Below are 22,311 nucleotides of genomic sequence, written 5' to 3'. Positions count from 1 at the left end.
AGAAAAAATAAACTAACAACAAAAATAATATTCAGGAAACAAACATTTAAATTATTACATAAACCAGCAACAACTAACACAGCTAATACAGTACCACTCGGAATAATATCACAAAAGCCACTGAGAGCAAGCCAACCCACGTGGCGATAGCATCTTTAAATGTGGCATCTCTGTTATTGTTGCCATAGCAACAGACCATTTTTGAGCAGCGTTAGTCAACCCTTCCTCGCGGGTGGCGCTGAACGTCAGACTCCAACTCTCGTGGGCCCAACTATATATAACTTTAGTTATGTAGTATTTATCGATACGACCACTAATAACATAAATATTTGAGAATTAAATTTTAGGCCTTCCCCTAAACTACCATTTCACTCAGCGTGAATAAAAATTTTTATGGCCTAGAATGTAGCGAGTTATTCCCAGACTTCTCATATCCGTTTTCATTAAGATAGGGCCACTAATAACATAAATATTTGAGAATTAAATGTTAGGCCTTCCCCTAAACTACAATTTCTCTCAGAGTGAATAAAGTTATTTATGGCCTAGATTGTAGCGACGTTTTCCCCGACTTTTCATACCGATTTTCATTCAATTCTCTTCAACCGTTTTCTCGTGATGCGTATACATACATACATACATACATACATACAGACAGACAGACAGACAGACAGACAGAAATTACGGAAAATTAAAAAGTGCATTTCCTTGTTACTGTGGACACGACCGATACAGAAATACCATCGTTTTTAAATTCTAAGCAATGTACAGACAAAACTCTATAAGAATTTAGAAATTTATCGAACACACCCCTTGGTAAATTATTCCAATCCCTAACTCCTTTTACTATAAACGAACATTCGCCTCAATGTGTCGTCTTGAATTCCAACTTTATCTTCATACTGTGATATGTCCTACTTTTAAAAACACCACAAAAAATTATTCGTCAATTAATGACATTCCACGCAATTTATCCACTGACAGCTTGGAACATGCCGCTTAGTCGAGCGGCTCGTCTCCTTTTTTTTCAAGTCTTCCCAGCCCAAACTTTGCCGGAAATCACCCAGAACAAATCGAGCTGCTTTGGATTGTTTTCTATTCTAGAATGAAGTAATCCTCGTGTGGGTCCCATACTCTAAGTGTGGTCTCACCAGAGATTTATATGTCCTCTCCTTTACATCCTTACTACAACCCCTTAAAACCTTAATAACCAAATGACGAGATCCGTAACCTTTAATTACAATTCCCTTTGTATGTTTACACCAATGAAGATATTTCCTTATATTAACGCCTAGGTACTTACAATCGTCCCCATGGGAAACTATTACCTCCATCAACGCAGTAAATAAAACCTGGAGGACTTTTCCTCTAAGAAACTCACAACCTGACGTTTCATCCCGTTTACCATCAAACCATTGCCTGCTGTCCATCTCACAACATCGTCGAGGTATTTTTGTAGTCGCTCACAATATTGTATCTTATTACCCTACATAGTACTGGTTGGGCAAAATGAAACTGGCCCAGAAAATATGTATAGGACTGATGCAGAATATGACCCTTGTTAATGAACAGAACTGCCAATCACAAAAAATGCTGAAAACCGTGATTTCGATGCACCAATCGGTTACTGTCACGTGTCCCCGCGTTCGCATCTCCCGAGTACGTCGCTGTGTTTACGTGTGAGTGAGTGAGTGAGTGAGTGAGTGAGTGAGGATGATGATGATGACGACGATGCTTGTTGTTTAAAGGGGCCTAACATCCAGGTCATCGGCCCCTAATGGTACGAAATGATATGACAAATTAAAAGCCCCAAAACATCCACTGACCACAATACAAAACACGAGGACAAAGAATGAATGGATGGATGGATATGAATTTAAAACGATCAATGGAACTGACCCACAGTGCCTCACATGCACAGAAGCTGGCGTAGAACAATAGTATTACTGACCAAGGGACTGCTTTTCTATAGCACAATACTGAATCGATGATTCTTGTAGTCGAAAGGGGTCCAAAATCCAAGTCAGCGGTCCCTCACAATTGTACTTATCGCTAGGAAAGTAGAACCAAGGCATTTGTCATGTTGCGGTACTAATCAAGAGCAGCGTAGACTCGCGGTATTCCACACATCATGGTACTACTCACAGGTAATGAAATTCGCACATGTATTACAGAACTACGCCGTTTCGCACATTGCGGCGCCATTTACAGGCAACGCAAACCTATGGTGTTCATCACATAAGGGTACTTAACCACAGGGTCTCCCTGGCTCTGGTCTCCCTTCAGATCGCATATATCTTTCAGTAGTGATTGATTGATTGATTGATTGATTGATTGATTGATTGATTGATTGATTGATTGATTGATTGATTGATTGATTGATTGATTGACAGGGACTCGTACTATCCCGCGGTGTTCCTCATATAGCGGGTAGGCCTACTAATCATAGGCAATCCAGAACCATGGGTTCCCCCATCCCATGGTGTCGCTCATATAGTGCTACTGTAAAAGGTACTGTAAAAGCCGTCGCGCTCTCGTTTGCTACTAATCACAAACCTATTTAGTGCCCAACACAGTGTTACTAGGCGCAAGTAAAAGCGACCCATGGTGTTCCCCGCGTGGTGGCACTAATCACAAGTAGTTTCATGGTTCTAATTTGATCATCCCTTGCTCCCCACTATCCGCCACCTGGAACGCACCACATGGGAGTATCACCTCTCCCCCTGCTACGCCAGCTAGTAGGTTCGTGGTGTGAGTGAGAAGAGGAGATGTGTTTAGTGACCAGCTGAATGCAACACAAAATGGTCCTCGCGATAAAACAGCGCGTTGTCATTGTCGAGTGTCATGCGAAGCACGATTCGTGGAAAACCTACACGGAACTGTTTGCGCTAGAGTTTGAGACTGGAAGTGTTCAGGCAAAACCTCCAGCAAAGTCTGCAATGCAAAATTTAGTGCCAAAATGGCGTGAAACGGGCTCTGTAGCGAATAAAAACCGTTAACTATCCAAAAAGAGTTCGAACACCAGAAAACATTGCTCCAGTGAAGGAAAGCTTGGAACGAAGTCCGACGAAATCTCAACGCCGTTTATCTGTGCAAGTGGGAATGAAAAGATCGTAATGTCGAAACATCAAAAAGGACCTGTATCTTTACAAATTCACTGTTGTGCATGCGTTGAAGTGTCCAGACGAACTTTCGCGGGTTGAGTTCTGCCGGTGGTTTCTCAGCGAAGTAGATTCCGGACTTTTGGATCCTCAGTTATTCATTTCTTCAGATGAGGCCATTTCCGGCCTCTTCTGTAACGTTCACCAACAAGGGGCGACGTAAAGAAAATTTTTAAAAAAATAAGTGTCAATCCCGCGTCAGTCCTATTGTAAATATTTTCTGAGCCAGTTTATTAAAATCGGCTTTACGTCACACCGACACAGATAGATCTTATGGTGACGATGGGATAGGAAAGGCCAAGGAGTGGGGAAGAAAGCGGCCGTAGCCTTAATTAAGGTACAGCCCCAGCATTTGGCTGGTATGAAAATGGTAAACCACGGAACGCCATCTTCAGGGCTGCCAACAGTGGGGTTCGAACCCACTATCTCCCAGATGCAAGCTCACAACTGCGCGACCCTATCCGCGCGGTCCACTCGCTCGGGAGTATAACATTAATTGGGATAGAGCATTCAGCGTTTACCAACCATGATGTGTAAATAATTGGACTAAGATGATCAGTGAACGAAATCACCAATGACGAAGAACTGCAATGCGCCTAGTTGCAAAGCTAATTTATAAACGAGGAGGGTATACTCGAGTATTTGTTTCCTTCTGACGAAGAACGAGTTAGATTATGGAAGAAAGCTATTCCTAGGAGGACTTGAATAGTTAATCTGAACAATGTTGTATGTTTCAACCACTTTCTTGAAAACCAAATCCTGAGGGAAATACGAGTCTCGTTCAGATGGTGAGTTAAAATTTGTTATTATGCCATAAATATGGATAACGTTAGGCATATTTTTATGTAATCAGACTTACGGCTTTTCTGAGTTCGGCGTATTTGAAAATTCAGGACCAATTTATGCATAGGCCTATCCAAAATATAGTATGGAATGAGATTGCTGAGATTTTTCCTATCACACTTCATATCATAGGCTACGGTAATGGGTTGAAAAAGAAAACTGAAGCTGAAAATAACTGAATAGGCGTAATTTGCTCCTTCGAAATCTACATTTTTTAGCAATAGCTGAATTTCATTACCATGGCAGTAAACATTTTGTTTTGCTATAGCTGGAGGTTAGCTTACTCGTAATCTATCTTGTTGGTACTGAATTGGTGGTACTGGTACGACGCAAAAAACTGGTGCTGTACAGTCCATATTACCTAACTTACCAATATATCTATCGTAAGATGCTTGTGTGCCTCGTAGTGATCCGGACGACAGAAGGAGAAAGCATATCGAGTGAAAATCAGAATCATTCTGAGTGGTTGTTAAAAGATAGTACTTCATGACGTGTAGGAGATATTTTGGCCAACACAGCCAGAGGATATGCATTGTATGCCAGAATTAACAAATATTCATGGATACTTTTTGGTTTTATAAAGTGTTAACAGTTTCTTAAGTGATTTAAACGAGTATGTTATGCAAGCGGAGCGGTTGCGTATCGCCTCCAAACCATCCAAGTGTGACGTCATCACAGCTACAGTATGGCCTGGACATCACAAAGGCACATCAAGTCGCCTATTATCTTTAGAGACAAGCCCTGCACGTACAATCTCACATTTCTCATCCTTAACTTCTTCGCAGCTTACACATTCTTATTGCACCAGTATGAATACTCCCCTCCTACCATTCCTATCCTGTATCTACGAGTGTTAACAGTTTCTTAAGTGATTTAAACGAGTATGTTATGCAAGCGGAGCGGTTGCGTATCGCCTCCAAACCATCCAAGTGTGACGTCATCGCAGCTACAGTACGGCCTGGACATCACAAAGGCACATCAAGTCGCCTATTATCTTTAGAGATAAGCCCTGCACGTACAATCTCACATTTCTCATCCTTAACTTCTTCGCAGCTTACACATTCTTATTGCACCAGTATGAATACTCCCCTCCTACCATTCCTATCCTGTATCTACGATAAACCCCCCAATACCGTGAGAAAATGTCGCCATTTATAATATCACTTCTCAGTAACGATTCAACTCCTATCAAAATATCTGGTAATATATTTTTATTAATTTGCTTCACAATACTGGGAGACTATGGGATTGAGGATAGATTATTAACATCAATCAAAGACATTTATGTTGACAATTCTGTTGCAGTGAGAATTGATAGTAGAATGAGTTCTTGGTTCAAGGTACTTACAGGGGTTAGACAAGGCTGTAATCTTTCACATTTATAGTTCATTTAAATGGATCATCTGCCGAAAGGTATTAAGTGGCAGGGAGAGATTCAGTTAGGTGAAAATGTAGAAAGCAGTCTAGCCTATGCTGACGACTTGGTCTTAATGACACATTGTGCCGAAAGCCTGCAGTCTAATATCTTGGAACTTGGAAAACAGGTCCACTGAGTATGGTATGAAAATTAGCCTCTAAGACTAAATTGATGCCAGTAGGTAAATAATCCAAAAGAACTGAATGTCATATTGGCAATACAAAGCTGGAACAGATACATAATTTCAAGTATTTAGGAAGTGCCTTCTCCCGGGATGGTGGTATAGTAAGTGAGATTGATTCAAGGTGCAGTAAAGCTAATCCAGTGAGGTCGCAGTTGCGATCAACAGTATTCTGTAAGAAGGAAGTCAGCTCCCAGACGAAACTATCTTTACATCGGTCTGTTTTGAGACCAACTTTGCTTTATGGAAGTGAAAGCTCGGTGGACTCAGGATATCTTATTCATAAGTTAGAAGTAACAGACATGAAAGTAGCGAGAATGATTGCTGGTACAGCCAGGAGGGTACTCGGAATGTGGAAATAAAGGCTAAGTTAGGAATGAGCTCGATGGATGAAGCTGTACGCATAAACTGGCTTCGGTCGGTGGTGGGGTCATGTGAGGTAACCATCAACGCTATGTCACCGAAGAAGATTCCATTAAGAAAAAGCACTCAAGGCCCGAAAGGGGTCGAAGGGCTAAATTCCTCACGGTGTAAGGCCTCGCCTGCGCCAGTGAGAAAGGCTGCTGCTGTGAGGTGAACAGAGGAGGATAGGTTATGTAGGAAAATAGTGGACTCTGTTATGGAGGATAAGAGGGGTAGAGGGAGACCAAACCGACGATGGTTAAACTCATTCCAACGATTTAAAGATAGGAGGTATAGGAAGAACTAAAAGAGGCCACAGAACTAGTTACAAATTGAGGATGTATGTATGTATGTATGTATGTATGTATAAAATTCTATTCCTTTCTTTACAACATTTATACAATTTGACACTAGCATTTTTATATCATCCTTACTTGATTTCTAGCTTCATGTAATCGTATCACCGCTCCCTAGACCACCCCATTTCCTGCATGTACCTGTCTATAACCCTTCTAAAGAAGCCTCCTAACTTATAGGTACCACTGAGGTTCAAGTAAAGGCAATCTGAGCGTCTATTCCTATCTGCTATCCACCCATCAGCGACTACAAATCTCACGCCCCGTTTCCTACATACTCATTCCACAGTCCATTTAAATCCTCGATCACTTTTCAGTCAGTATCCCCCTACACTGTATTCGACTGATAACAATCTGCACTCCCTTAAACTTCTCCCTTGCTGCGTTAACCCGATCCTCAACACGTTGGTAATACCTGCTTGCCTTTCATCGTTGGTAACGACTTGAAAGACTACCATCTTCTCCTTACCCTTCTCCTCCCCTCAACGTCTGCCGTAACTAATTCCTGGATAACACACTATCCTGGTTCCCTTTCTTCCACACACTTTCCCAACATTCCGAACAATGGAGCCCCCATAACAAGAGCCTCTACCCCACCCATCTCATTCGAGCCTCTCGCGTCTTGGTCTCCCCTACCTTTGCTGACGGCTACAGAACCTACCCCCCCCCCCCCCCAGCATGATCCTGTTCCATCTAGCGTACTGTATATTGGATATTATTGCTGCCACAAGTATACAAGAACAAAGCGGTCGTGAACGTGAATTCAGATATCGGCATAAATGGGAGGGTAAGTACGAATAGCTATGTTTTGATCAGAATCGGGGTAGTGCATTTTGCAAATTATGTGAGACTCATTTAAAAACTGGTCTTAAAGGTATACAAAAAATCGATGGTGTGTTCATAACGGTGCCTGTTATTAAGTTTTGGAAAGCTACGGGAAGTACGGGGAAATTAGAGAAGCAGGCACATTGGAATGAATGCGAAAGTTATGGTTCTTGAAACCTGTTATGTTACAGGGATCGAATAATCCTGTCCGTGCACAGTTAATTAATTTAACAACCTGACGAAGAAAAAGCTTTGAATCGTCAAGCTCTCTCAACTTTAATCGATGCGTTAGTGCGACATTAAATAAGTAGCCCAAAAATGTGTTTGAATGGAAAGAGATAACAGAGCAAACTTCAAAGAAATTTGAACGAACATGATCAGTTTAATTGAGCAAAAGTTTAATGACAAGGCCGTGGAGTCAATCCAGTTAATTTAACATTTGGAAATTTTTAAAACTTTTCAACGACTTACAGGAAACGACTGTAAAGAAATGTGCTTATATTCGGGGGGGCACAAAAATGTTGATGCTGTTATTGCAGACTTCCAGTCTTTTAAGTATGTGGCTCGCAATATATCAGAATCGGGAGGCAGATGTTATCTTAAATACCGATATTGGTTATGAAGCTCGAAAGACACTTGCTGAAGTGCGTTATGCATTCCTGTTTCCACCGCCAGTGAAAGCATCGAGGTCATTCAGCACTATGCATAGGGTGATGACGAAATTAAGAAACAGAATGGGTCAGGATACACTTCAAGCTTGTGTAAAGGCGCCAATCGAGGGGTACGAGGAACCGACAAAAAGTTTCGTCGATGATGCAGTCAACAGATATGCTGTAAAGAAACCTCGGCGAATTCGTCTCCTGTGAAACATGTAAGTTACTGCATGTATTTACAACTAAATTTATTGTAGGGCACTCTAATAATATTTAGCTGTAAAGTTCATGAAACTGTGCAGTTCCATTTAAAAGTGTTGCATTAGAACATTTTTTTTTTTTTTTTTTTTTTTGCTATGGGCTTTACGTCGCACCGACACAGATAGGTCTTATGGCGACGATGGGATGGGAAAGGCCTAGGAGTTGGAAGGAAGCGGCCGTGGCCTTAATTAAGGTACAGCCCCAGCATTTGCCTGGTGTGAAAATGGGAAACCACGGAAAACCATTTTCAGGGCTGCCGATAGAGGGATTCGAACCTACTATCTCCCGGATAGAACATGTTTATATCGGGACATAATGTAATACTTTTGTCCCCCTCCCGCGTTAAGCTTGAATTCCCCCGGAGTAAAGTGGATGGAATGAACACTGATATCTTGTGATCAGGATATATAAACAACAGCCGGTTGGAGCCGAATTTATTCATGCCATCTTTCTGATTTCCTCTGTTGGAGCTAAACTCGTTAGTTGCCGAAGGGAAGTCATGTGGTGAGGGGCGTCCCAGATACTCTTCTTCAGGTCAAACTGAGCAAATTTCAGGCCCTCGATTACCCTCTGGAGGCATCGGTAATAAAATAAACATCACCTTTCCTTCGGTTCTTTTATCAGCAATGTCTTGCTTAAGTATACTGTTCTCGAAAACAGTGGGACACCGTAAAAAGAAAGAGGGCGGTCCCTTAGCGTCAGCAGTAAACCGAGCGTAATAAAGAGGGCTGGGGCGTTATGTCTTAACGACCCGGCTTCTGGAGCGTCGAGCTCGTTAACACGGTCAACGAGATGGAAAGCAGCACAGGTGGGACTGTCACGAACAGGAAGTTCTACAGTATTCAGACTGGAGGGATTCTCAAACAGGACATTTCGCGCGGTACGACAAACAAATTCTAATTCCATTCAGTAATTATATGATTGCCGATGGAGCAAAGTTCTATCCTATCGATTGAAATGCCAGACTACGAGAGTTCGTGAGCACTTGTCCTTGGTATGATAGCACAACAATTATAAAACGAATAGATTGTTCCCAAATTTGGTATACGTATTATTATTTGTTTTACGTCGCACCGACACAGATAGGTCTTATGGCGACGATGGGATAGGAAAGGCCTAGGAAGTAGAAGGAAGCGGCCGTGGCCTCAATTAAGGTACAGCCCCGGCATTTGCCTGGTGTGAAAATGGGAAACCACGGAAAACCATCTTCAGGGCTGCCGACAGTGGGGCTCGAACCCACTATCTCCCGATTACTGGATACTGGCCGCACTTAAGCGACTGCAGCTATCGAGCTCGGTACGTATTACTTAAACATATACGTAGAACTGCAGACCTGGTGATTGCTTGTCTTCGGAAAGCATGTATGTATGTATGTTGGGTATTCAGCCCGAAGGCTGGTTTGATCCTCCACAGCTCCGCCAACAGCTGTCACAAAAGCCTAGGCGTCACTGAAAAGGCATACTAGGGAAATGAGGAGTGAGGCAGTTTCCCGTTGCTTTCCTCACCGAGCCAGAAGTTGCTATTACATATCAGTCTGCCAAGCCCACTGAAATGCATGCACCAACTGACCCTATGAGCGATATTTTCACACCATTCATAACAGGGACTGGCTGCATAAGGAACTGTATTACTAGCATCGCCCATACCTCAGTCACTTTCATACTGTCAAAGCCAAGGATGAGACAGAGACAGGGCAATGAAAGTAACAAATTTATTCTAGCCCATACCAGAAGACATAGTGCACTGTAAACACTACATCTCGCCAGCAAAGGCATGAAAGCATGTAAGTTTATTTTATAAAACTACATTCTGCGTTTTGTATTTCAGCGTTTTCTGGTCTTAAATGCATCGTCTCGAAATGTGATACACAAAGGCCGAGAATATGGACTTCGGAACATAGACTTAATATGCCTGCTAAATAGGAATAAGGGAACAATTCCTAAGATCGTTGAAATACTGTGCGACATTCAACTTTCCTGCACCTCTTAACACATTGTTGTCCGGGCGCGCGCTACTCCATTCTTTCGTGTGCACCGGCAACACAAGCACACCTAGCATGAGAAGTAGGATGAAAATATAAATACCTGTAAAACCTGTAAATGGTTCTAAGACTGTTTTCATCCTTATTTCTCCATCCATCAATCTCACTGTCACTGCAATCACTGGCATCTCCACCCGTATTATTGCCGCCGTCAACAGACACATCTGAACTGATGTCGCACTTTCACTTCCGCGCGTATATTTTGATGTTGGCGCACACACATCTTCACAATCACTAATACTTACATTTTCGCAATCACTAGGGACATCAGATAAACTATCAGCATGCAATTCTCCAAATATTTCATCATCGATCAAGCTGTCTTTGCTACGGCGCGCCATGCTGACACCTGGCAATACACTCGGTCACGCGGTACTGAGGGTTATGAAACCACACTTCCTGTGCTGAAAGCATTGTGAAGGAAAGAATATATCTATCTAAATTCAGATCAACAAAGACTTGAGTTTGTAAACAACCCGAAATACTTCGATTAATAAACGGCGGAGAGGATAAAAACACACAAGAATGAAGCAATGTGAGAAAACGTTAATTTACGTAGCCGGTCACCCGCGCACCAATACGAAACTACGTTAAATAACATAGCCCGTCATTGATGTGTTAAAAAGAGTATGGTTTTGTCAGCCCTGAAAGGGTCTCTTTCAATATCAAGACACCATTTGTATAGCAATATATAAATTGCACAAGTATACTTTGTCCTTTAGGGAAACATCCTTATGGGGAAGTGTTTGTTCTAATACAAATTGTATATATTTGCGACTGCTGGTCTGCGTGAATTGTTTTTAAATATATGCCCTACATTTTACGTATGACCTGGTTAGTTTCTGAGGACCACTATTTTTCGCAAAACGTATGATGCTAATCACACGACTCAAAGTAAAATGTACAGTATAACGAAAGAATTTACACACGAAGTATGCAGGGCTAGTCACAGATATACACGTCACTCGATTCACCCGCTATGGTAGTGACGGTGCGTAGCGATGAAGAGCAAATATGTGAAAAGAAATGGAAAATTCATCTTTAAATTTGGTTACCCTCAATTTTGATTCCCACGCAACGAAAACATAAAATGAACTTTGTCCTGTCTTTCAGTAACTACTGCAATTCAACAATTTGAACTTCCATGAGCCAAGAAAGTGAAGTTCAGAGAAGATAATAGAAGCGCTCCTCAACTAAGACACCACCGTTGCCGAAAGTCCAATAATAATCGCACAATTAATGTAAACCAACAGCATGTGAATATTAATGTTTACCTAAGCAGGTTATGGGTTTATTTGATCAATTTATTTTGTCAGTTCGCTTCACCGTTTTTTCACTGATGGCTACAATAGAGCGGTCATCTCACGTTAAAATGTACAATTTCTTAACGAGACATTTTTTTTTGCCGAAGTGAGGCATTTATCTACGCCATAAAAATAATAGTAATAACAATAATAGCCGCAACATAGTTGCATGCATAAATAAATAAATAAAACATAAATAAATAAATAAATAAATAAATAAATAAATAAATACATTAATTACACCTTCATTATAGACTATTATGTCTTTTAGCGTTCAGTTTGCAAGCCCTGTGAATCCATTAAATATCTCCACAATCATCTATTTACAACTAGCACTGTAGTCTCGTTTTGTTCCAGACCCTTTATCTTTAAGTCATTAAAAACTGAGCCCAACCATCATCACCTTGGTCTCCCTCTACATTCTCCTACCCTCTATGACCGAGTCCATTATTCTCGTAGGTAAGCTATCCTCTTCCATTCGCATAATCCAACGACCGAGTCCAGTTTATACGCATAGCTTCATCCACTGAGTTTATTCGTAACTTACCATTCATCTCCTCATTTCAAGTATCCTTCTGCCATTGTTCCCACCTATTTGTACCAGCAATAATTCTCCCTACTTTCATGACTGTTACTTCCAGCTTTCCTTCCCATACAGCAGACTCGGTCCGAAAACAGACCGTTGCAAAGTTAGTTTCGTCCGAGAACTCACTTCCTTCTTCCGAGAACTCACTTCCTTCTTACACAATATCGTTGAACGTAACCGCAAACTCACTGCAATAGCCTTGCTGCACCTATATTCAATTTCACCTTGTACATTGTCCAGCTCCATGGTTAAATGATTAGTGTGCTGGCTATTCGTCAAAGGGGTCCTGGGCTCGATTCCCGGCAGGGTCGGGAATTTTATCCATAATTGGTTAATTCCGCTGACACTGGGGCTGGGTGCATGTGTCGTCTTCATCATTGCATCCTCATCACGACACGCAGGTTGCCTACGGGTATCAAATCAAAAGACTTGTCCTCGGACACTCCCGACATTAAAAGCCATACGCAATTTCCATTTTTCCTTGTTAATTACGATATTATCATCCAGGGAGAATACACATCCTGTACTTGAAATGATCTAGGGCCTACCCGCTCAAGTTTCGTATTTCCTACCTAGCATTCAATCCTTTAGGTTACTTTGTTACCGACATCATTTTAGTCTTGGAAAGGCTAATTTTATACCATGCTCTCTGCACCTCATTTCAAGCTCCAAGATCAGATTTCAGGCTTTCAGCACAACCTGCCATCAAGACCAAGTCAGTAACATTTGCCAAACTGCTTCCTACATTTTCACCAAATTGAATCCCCCCCTCATGTTATACCCTGATCCATGTATACTAATGAACAACAGAAGTGAAATATTACAGCCTTGTCTGCACCCTGTCACTACTTTGAACCAAGAATTTATTCTGCCATCAAGTCTCACTGTGGCCAAATCGTCAACATAAATGCCTTTGATTGCCTATTATAAATAACCTACCCTTAATCCCATCATCCCCCAGTACGGCTAATATATTTTCTCTTGGTACTCTGTCATATGTCTTCTCTAGATCTACGAAACATAAACGTAACTGTAATTCCTCTCATAGCATTTTAAAATTATGTACCTGACGCATACCGAAAATCAGGTTCTGAAACCACACTTAGTTTTCATCTAACTTACTCTTCGACACTAATCTCACCCTCCCTTCCAAATTGGCTGCGAAGGACTTGCCTGTTATACTGATCAACAAAATACCCCGACAGTTGTAATATTTCCTATTCTATTCCCTTCCTGTTAGACAGGTCCCTACACACTTATTGCTAATCCTATTACTCTATGAAGACATTTCATTCCTGCCTTTCCACTAGTTTCAACATTTCAGGTCTAATTTCATCTATCCCTGCTGCTTTATGATAATGGAGTTTATCTGCCATACTTTCCATTTCCTCAAGGGTAATTTAACTTCCACTGTTCCCTTCCTCATGAGCTCTATTGTTTGGGAATTCCTAGATAAGATTTTCAAAACATTCCTTCCACCTGCTCAGTGATTCCCTTGGATCTACAGTGAGTTCACTTAATTTATCCAATGCACTATTAATTTCCTTTTCCCCTCCCTTTCTAAGGCTTTTTATTACAGTCCAGAAAGGGTTGCCTGCCGCTTGACCAAGCCTTTCTAGGTTATTACAAAAATCTTCCTCCAAGCGCTAAATCTATCCGCGTCATTCGCTCATTTAACGTGCCTAACAGAGAAGATGCTGCGTGCAATATTGTTCTTGATGAACAGTCCTACCCCACACTCGGCCCTTCCCTTTTAACACCTGTTAAGAACACTTTATTATCTTCCTCCTTATCTTCCCTTACTCGAAAATCATTAATACTCAATACATCCAGACGTATCCTCTTCGCTGACTCAGCCAGTTGTACTTTCTTTCTTTCTTTCTTTCTTTCTTTCTTTCTTTCTTTCTTTCTTCCATAAGCCTCAACATTGATAGCTCCCCATCGAATTCCATTTCTTTCGCAAAGTTGTTTCCGATGAGTCCTTTGCCTGTCAAAGTTCTTCGAAACCAGTTAAGAAAAGATTAGGTAAACGATCTCCCTACTTGTTTAATGTTACACTAACATCGGGAAAGTTTTCGGCGACGGAAGGATAAGAAAGGGCTAGGATTGGGACGGTAGCGGGTGCGGCTTTAATTAAGGCCTTAATTGCCTGGTGTGAAAATGGGAAACCACTGAAAACCTTTCTCAGGGCTGTCGACGGTGTGATTCGAACCCACTATCTCCCGAATGCAAGCGCACAGCTACACAATCCTAGGTAAACAATCGATAGGGTATCTACCACCAGGGCGACAGCCTTAAACACAGATCAATGACGATTGTTTGCTTGGCTGATTGATCATGGAAATAATAATAATAATAATAATAATAATAATAATAATAATAATAATCGTACGGCTCCATGGATGGGTAGTCAGTGTCTTGGCTTTTGGTCATCGGAACCTCGGGTTCGATTCTCGACTGGGCTGAGGAATTTAAACCGTTAACTATTAATTCCCTTCACTCACAGACTGGGCAATTGTGCTGTTCCCAATATTTCTGAAACTCATACACCACACCATCTTTCACCACCTTAACACAACAGACGCTGCCCACCATCATCAGCGGGTCTGCCCTACAAGGGCTGTACTAGGCTAACAATTGCCACGCGGATTTTATTATTATTATTATTATTATTATTATTATTACGTCGGAGTTACGAGCCGCCATTAATCCTGAATAACGGAATAAGGAAGCCATTAAATCTTCTGTCATGAGTATCTCTCGCATTCATGAACCCTTAGATGTCAACCGGCGGCACCGAAATTTGATCCCACAAAGCGAGCCAGAGCTTACAAACTACGCTAAGTAGCGAGGTATTTCATTTATATCATGATAAGATTTCGTTGAAAATCGGCCATATTGTTACGTGCCAGCTCCGTGGTAGCCCCTCTCGGTACTTCCAGGAAGGGGCTGTAGGTTTCTTGGAGAGTCAACGGGAATGTTCTGCCTCTAGTCACCTTGTAAGCATTCTGGCTCAAATCATCCGAGCTATAAAAAGGGAGGTTAACCGCGGACAGTAAGTCACAGCTGGGCTCCGTGATGGAGTCAGTGTTTGACTCGGGATCAATGTTGGAGTCCGTGGTGCGCTCTGTGTGAGACACAGTGTGTTAGGGTTCGGTGGCTGGGCTGAGGGCGACAGAGGTGTTAGCAGTCGCTAGTGACCCACTGAGGTTTGAACCAGGAGCTGCTGTTGTGGCGTCGGAGAATCCAGTGAGTAGGTGTACTACGGAAAACGTGTACTACCTGAGAATACTGTGTGCTTGTGTATTTTTGTGGACTGAAGATCGTCGTGACTTAGCGAGGAAACTCACTATCGTGAGCGCGAGGATAAATTGACCTGTGTTAATGTTCGCTGTTGTAAGTATCGTCCTGCGGTTGACTACTGTTGAGCTGTTTTGTTGTTCGCTGCATGTGACAGTGTGAATTACTGGACTGTCTGTGGAGCCGCACCAGCGAACAGTCGTCGTGTGTTGAGTGGCCCGTAGCCCTGTGTTCAGATCCAGCGGTCTACACACAGCTGCTGTATGAGGTGACTGGACTTGGAGAAGTGAAAGTAAGGATTAAGCGTCCCCAGGTAGAGCAACGGGCTGGACCGACTGCTGCGCCATAAGGAAGAGACAGTAATTAGTAAATGTGGCAATTCTTAGCTGATTAGAATTTTGTGTGTGTATATGTGTGTGTGCATTTATTGGGTCACCCTGAAATAAATTAGAGTAATGAATCAGACGGAGTTTTATTCGTAACAATATTAGCATACGGCTATGAACGATGAATGGATTTCATTTCTTCGAAAGGAAAACCAAAATCCCAGGACTAATTAAACAACCCCCCTTGGCGCTACTGCCTGATGGGCTGTAAAGCAACCACAAATCACCTCGAAGGCCTGCAGACTACGAGGTGATACGTGGTCAGCGCGATGAATCCTTTCGGCACTATTTTTGGCCGGGACCGCTAAATCCCCGCCATACGGCTACTCAATTGTTTTCACGTAGGCTGAGTGAACCTAGAATTAGCCCTCAGATTAAAGTAAGAATCCCTGACCTAGCCGAGAACTGAACTAGGGGCTCGCTACCCGCCCTGCAGGATGAATGAACATGTACAAATTACAAATCACGAGTAATACTGAGCGCCAGTATAATAATGTACGACAGTACATGGAGAATCGCAAGTTACAGAAGTGTGCTGCCGGCAATACCACATCGATCGTGGTAACATCTACCTGGGAATATGCACCAGCGGCGTTACACAGCAGCTAGGATTTAGTGGACTGTACCCAACCTGTTTGGCGAGGGTGTGATCCCCATTTGGGATGTGAACGTACCTGTATATCCACCAGGGACCAACAGATGGCCCTCTGCGGTAATTAACAATGTTGTAATTTCAGGACACGGCAACAAGCATTTGCTTATTCTTGTGCACATACTTATACTAGGAATTCCTTTAACCTCTATCCGGCTAAATGGTTAGCGTGCTGGCCTTTGGTCACAGGGGTCCCGGGTTCGATTACCGACAGGGTCGGGAATTTTAACCTTAGTTGGTTAATTTCGCTGGCACGGGGGCTGGGTGTATGTACCATCTTCATCATCATTTCATCCTCATCACGACGCGCAGCTCGCCTACGAGCGTCAAATCAAAAGACCTGCATCTGACGAGCCGAACTTGTCCTCGGACACTTCCGGCACTAAAAGCCATACGCCATTTCATTTCACGGTACCACTGCCTGTAAAACGGGAACCCCATCGGCTTTATTCTTTCTTCAATTTGCTTTACGTCCCACCGACACATGACGACGATGGGATAGGAAAGGACTAGGAGTGGGAAGGAAGCGGCCGTGATTTTAATTAAGGCACAGTCCCAGCATTTGCCTCATGTGAAAATGGGAAACCACGGAAAACCCTCTTCAGGGCTGTCAACAGTGGGGTTCCAACCCACTAGGCTACCTCCCGAATGCAAGTTCACAGCGAGCGACCCTAACCGCACGGCAAACTCACTCGGTGGACTGGAGAAGAATAAACGTGACGTCTTTTTGCTGGTGGCTTTACGTCGCACCGACACAGATAGGTCTTATGGCGACGATTGGATAGAAAAGACCTAGGGTTGTAAGGAAGCGGCCGTGGCCTTAATTAAGGTACAGCCCCAGGCATTTGCCTGGTGTGAAAATGGGAAACCACGGAAAACCATTTTCAGGGCTGCCGACAGTGAGATTCGAAACCACTATCTCCCGGATACAAGCTGACAGCTGCGCGCCCCTAACCGCACGGCCAACCCGCCCAGTAAACGTGACGTCTCTGATGGTGTGAAGCAGCAGTTTGGTGCGAACTGGTTATTTACGTGTCACCCATAATCAGTGGCGGCGCGTGGATAAAATATTTGGGAGTTCACTGCTTTGAAAAATAACGTATTCAATTTTTTTTAACTTGATGTTTACATGGATGTTAGTAACACTGCCTAATTAGCAACGCGACTTTTCTTTGAAGGCATACACCGCAGCTCGAAGAATTTACCAAACAATGAGAAATGAATGAGAGAGAATATGAGATGTAATTACGTAAGCTGATCCAGTTTCGTCTGATTCTGAAGACGTTCTTGGCGTTGGAATAACTGCATCAGGAACGTGTTAGGCAGACTATTGTTATTTCTCCTATTGTTTTGACGTATTTTGCTAATTACTTTTTATGAAACACTTCTTACTAATTAAAAGTCCATACTGCCCACCTCTGTGATGTAGTGGTTAGTGTGATTAGCTGCCATCCCCGGAGGCCCGGGTTCAATTTCCGGCTCTGCCACGAAATTTGAAAAGTGGTACGAGGGCTCGAACGGGGTCCACTCAGCCTCGGGAGGTCAACTGAGTAGAGGTGGGTTCGATTCCCACCTCAGCCATCCTGGAAATGGTTTTCCGTGGTTTCCCACTTCTCCTCCAGGCAAATGCCGGGATGGTACCTAACCTAAGGCGGCGGCCGCTTCCTTCCCTCTTCCTTGTCTATCCCTTCCAATCTTCCCATCCTACAGCAAGGCCCCTATTCAGCATACCAGGTGAGGCACTGGTCATCCTCCCCAGTTGTATCCCCTGACCCGGAGTTTGAAGCTCCAGGACACTGCCCTTGAGGCGACAGAGGTGGGATCCCCTCGCTGAGTCCGAGGGAAAAACCAATCCTGGAGGGTAAAGAGATTAAGAAGAAGAAGAAGAAGAATTAATTTCATAAAGTTAGACTACTTACACCTTCTGATACTATAAAGATCGCAATTCCCATATTATTCTGATTCACTGCGGCTAATTATATCAAACACGCAAAATCGTGAAATTAAAATCCCCTCAAAACCTACAGCATACGGCAAATTTTAACCACTGGTCCACTCACCAGCAATACCTGGGCGATGTTCTCGTCCTCGCCTGCTTGCTTCTCATACCCTCGTGCCTTGCGCACCCTCCTTACTTCCCAGAACCCAGCGCCATCAGTCTAAAAATTGAACCTCTTCGCTGGTTCCAGCGAGCAACCGACTGTCGAAATTATCGCTACGTGAGCGAATATAGGCTCTTATTAGCCATTTTACTAAGAGTTATCTACCTAAGGACTTCACGTAACCCCTGCCTATACTAGATTACCGTATACGAGTGCAATTGTGTACGCTCTGTGCAAGTATATTTATGTCTAATATTCGAAGGTAAGTAAGGCTGTATTCTGCCCGAAGGCAGGTCCGAACCTCCGCAGAGGTGTGCCTGAGCGGAGTTTACGTACGGTAGGGTGGCCAGTTCCTTCCCGCTCCTCCATTCCCTTACCCTCCACGAACAGCCGGTGGCAACCCATCCACTCGTTGACCACGCCCAATGTTGCTTAACTTCGGAGATCTCACGGGATCCGGTGTGTCAAGACGGCTACGGCCGTTGGCAATATTCGAAGAGGAGACTCGAAATAAACTACCATCCTAGCATTTTCCTGGAGAAAAATCCGATCGAATAAACTCCCTTGAGTGTAAAACCATGCAACAAAATGTGCACGATTAATGCAGAAAGTAAAAAACTCAACATTTTTATGGTTCAGTCAAATGGGGCATTGAAAATAAAATAGGTATGTTGAAAGGAAGAAATTTATCATAGGTCTTAAAAAATGCCAAAGCACCTGAAATTTGTCCTGAAAAGAGGCTTTCTAATAAGCCAGTACATGATATGATCCGGGTTTCTCACATCTAAGCACTCTTTCATGCCAGTCGACTGTACTGGGATTAGATTCCGCAACAGAAAGCACAAACGGCGAGAGCCAATGAATTTTCCTGAGGTGAATGTGGGAAAAAAATACATGGAATGATCATACTCAGAACAATCGATGGTCTTGAGTTGCCGTATGGCTCGGCATGATAGCCAGGCTTATTTTAAGTCTCACCTGCGGCCTCGCTCAATGCTACATTCTTGACTGCGTCCTCGTGGTCCACAGGTTGACTGTTGAGGGCGTGAACGGACACCCTGCCAACTACGTTGCTCATGAGGCCCAGGCCCTTGTCCTTCGGGTCGGAACACAGATCCAATTCCAGGTCCATCTGTCGTTGAAGTACCTAAAACAATGCATAACGTCCTAATTAGACTTCATACTGACGTTCCATAACATAATTATCAATTCTGTTGGTGGAGCTTGGTGCCTTATACGCGAAAACAAAACGATTACCAGCCCCTCTTGACATTAATCAAAAGGGAAGAGGACGAGTTCTACTCATTTTCTGAGTCCAAACTGATTCGATACCGATTCAATCTGGCAGTATTCGATGAGACTCAAATACGCCAGCCTTGTATCAGTAAATTTACTGGAACGTAGAAGAACTCTTGCAGGACCAAATTTCCAGTATTTCGGCCATAACAATAGTCAATGGGACTAAAATTTTTACTCTTGTTGTTTGTCCAGCCCTTGTCCCGTTTCCCTACGGGTTCGAGTATGAGGTGAGATAAATCTGTCGTGGCGGGTTTTATGACCGGATGCCCTTCCTGACGTCAACCTCATCAGAGGAGTTAATGAGATGAAATGAATGACGTGATATACGATAGTAGGGAGAGGGTGAAGCCCGGTGCCGGCACATAACCTACTCCTGTCGAATGGCACCAAGGGGTCTGCTCAAGGCTTAACGTCTCCATTCGACGGACGAATCCCCATCAACAGCGTCATATGCCTTCACTCCATATGAGCACTGCGGAGAGGTCTGGAATTTAATCCAGGCTTTTGGCACGCAATCTAGTGATCAGAAATTGTATACCACCACCTCCCCTGCCCAGCCGACCAACATTCTGATGGTGAAATTTTTTTCGACCAACGGGACTCGAACCGGCTAACCTCGGTATCAGACCGTTTAGACTTAACGATCATGGCCACCAGGCGGGCTACTAAAATTTTTACTCTGATCCACTTTAAACAATCATTTTTCATGTTGTGTCTTAGCCACATTGTCAAGGGAAATAATCTTTCTTCGTAAAAGAAGAATAAAGACGTCAAAGAAGGGGAGCCCTAGCAAACATAGCATTGGATATGTATATTTTATCTACTATAAGCCTACTAGAAAGTAAAATGGTGTAAAGTATCCTCATAGGAGGAGGATACTTCACATGGCGTATCACTGTAATTTCCACGGGAACAGTGGGAATGGAGCAAAGAATATTACAAGTGAAGCAATCATCTAATTCATTCAAAAGAAGGTACAGTATATTGACATCACAGAGTAGTAGTACTTTAAGGATTGATAAACCTCCTGATAAAAAAAAAAAAAAAAATTAGAAGCATCCAGAAGGGGAGGAGAAAACGAAATTAAACTTCACGTGCTGAGAGGGTATGTGAAGTTATTTCAGTAATTACAAAATGGAGTCAAATTTACAAATAACTTGGCAGCACGAGGCAACTTAATAGTAGTGTACGACGTTGCACCCCTTCTGGCCTAGATGCATATACAGATTCCGTTAGGAAGGATGTCATAAAGGCGTTGTATCCTCTCCTTAGGTAAGCTGGCCCACAATTGTTGTAACTGTGTAATGGTACATATCATAGCCCCACGCTGTATTATTCACAACGTATTATTATTATTATTATTATTATTATTATTATTATTATTATTATTATTCTACCGTTGTACTAATATAAGAATAGTGGAAGCTGGAAGGTCTCCATGTTAAGATACTAGTAATTTATTTTGTACAGGCAGTTGGGAAACAAACAACTATTTTCAGGTTTGGAAAAACATCCAGAGAAAGTCTGGTGAGTCGTACAGAGAGTCCAAGTCATGAAACATGGATGCCCTGAAGTCATAAGTTCGGGCGTAGTCGGGATTTAGCCAAGTGTTACTTCAGCGCGGGGAATCTCTCACTCATAATTGGACAGGCATACCCGAACGAGCTTGGACACATCGAGACTAAGGAATGAGGAAGTAAACATACTGTATACTTTGGGAGGACGCGATCCAGGGAACATTACTATTACTTGGAGATTACTGTGAATATTAATGAGAGTACGATTGATTGTTGATCAACGGAATACTGATGTTTACTTGCTAATACTTATGAAACTCTAGTGCTAGTGTACTCATCTAGTACATGTACTTGGTCTTCTATATATCATGGCAACTTTCGCGCGCGCGCGCGCGCGCGCGCGCGTGTGTGTGTGTGTGTGTGTGTGTGTGTGTGTGTGTGCAAACGAAAGAGTCTCTAAAACTAAGTGTTAGCTAGCGTCAGTGTTTAAAGAGGTAGAGCATCTAAGTGGTATACCATGTACCGTGTCCGCCTTCGTAGCGTAATGGTTAGTGTTATTAGCTGCCGTCCTCGGGGGCCCGGGTTGGATTCCCGGTACTACCAGGAATTTAAAAAACTAGCAGGAGGGCTGGTATGTGGTTGAAATGGTACATGCAGCTCACCTCCAATGGAGGTGTGCCTGAAAAGAGATGCACCACCTCGGGATGAGGACACGAGTTTATTTGTTACCATGTACCGTGTATTGATGGTGAGAGCCGGCAATTTGTGATGATACACAAAAACAGTGAAAAGCAATATATGCATTGTAACTATTGGTCATCGGGCTCACTACGAATGGTGGTGCAGTCCTCGCTGTCGTTCCCATTGGTTTTTGTTCTAAGATTATTTAATGTACATAGGGAATCTTCCAGCAGTTGTAAATATCGAGTGTGTTGTTATTTTATATTTATTGTGTGTTGAGGTACTAACGCACAGATTATGGTTAGGTCAGAATAGAGATAGTTCATTTTAAATTAATTAAGACGTTA

General features: G+C 42.9%; 1 protein-coding gene across 1 annotated transcript in view; it reads right to left on the bottom strand.

Annotated features, from left to right (window-relative positions):
• KrT95D (phosphofurin acidic cluster sorting protein KrT95D) overlaps nucleotides 1-22,311 on the bottom strand; it is a 368,788-nt gene that overhangs the window by 189,162 nt on the left and 157,315 nt on the right. Inside the window, exon 5 of the mRNA XM_068225917.1 lies at nucleotides 19,446-19,614. Within this exon, the coding sequence (XP_068082018.1) occupies nucleotides 19,446-19,614 (169 nt within the window). The remainder of the gene's footprint in view (nucleotides 1-19,445; nucleotides 19,615-22,311) is intronic.

The sequence above is a fragment of the Anabrus simplex genome, chromosome 1 (assembly GCF_040414725.1).
Source record: "Anabrus simplex isolate iqAnaSimp1 chromosome 1, ASM4041472v1, whole genome shotgun sequence".
NCBI classification, from domain to species: domain Eukaryota; kingdom Metazoa; phylum Arthropoda; class Insecta; order Orthoptera; family Tettigoniidae; genus Anabrus; species Anabrus simplex.
The sequence above is the reverse complement of the archived record's forward strand: the minus strand, read 5'-3'. Positions and strand labels throughout refer to the sequence as shown.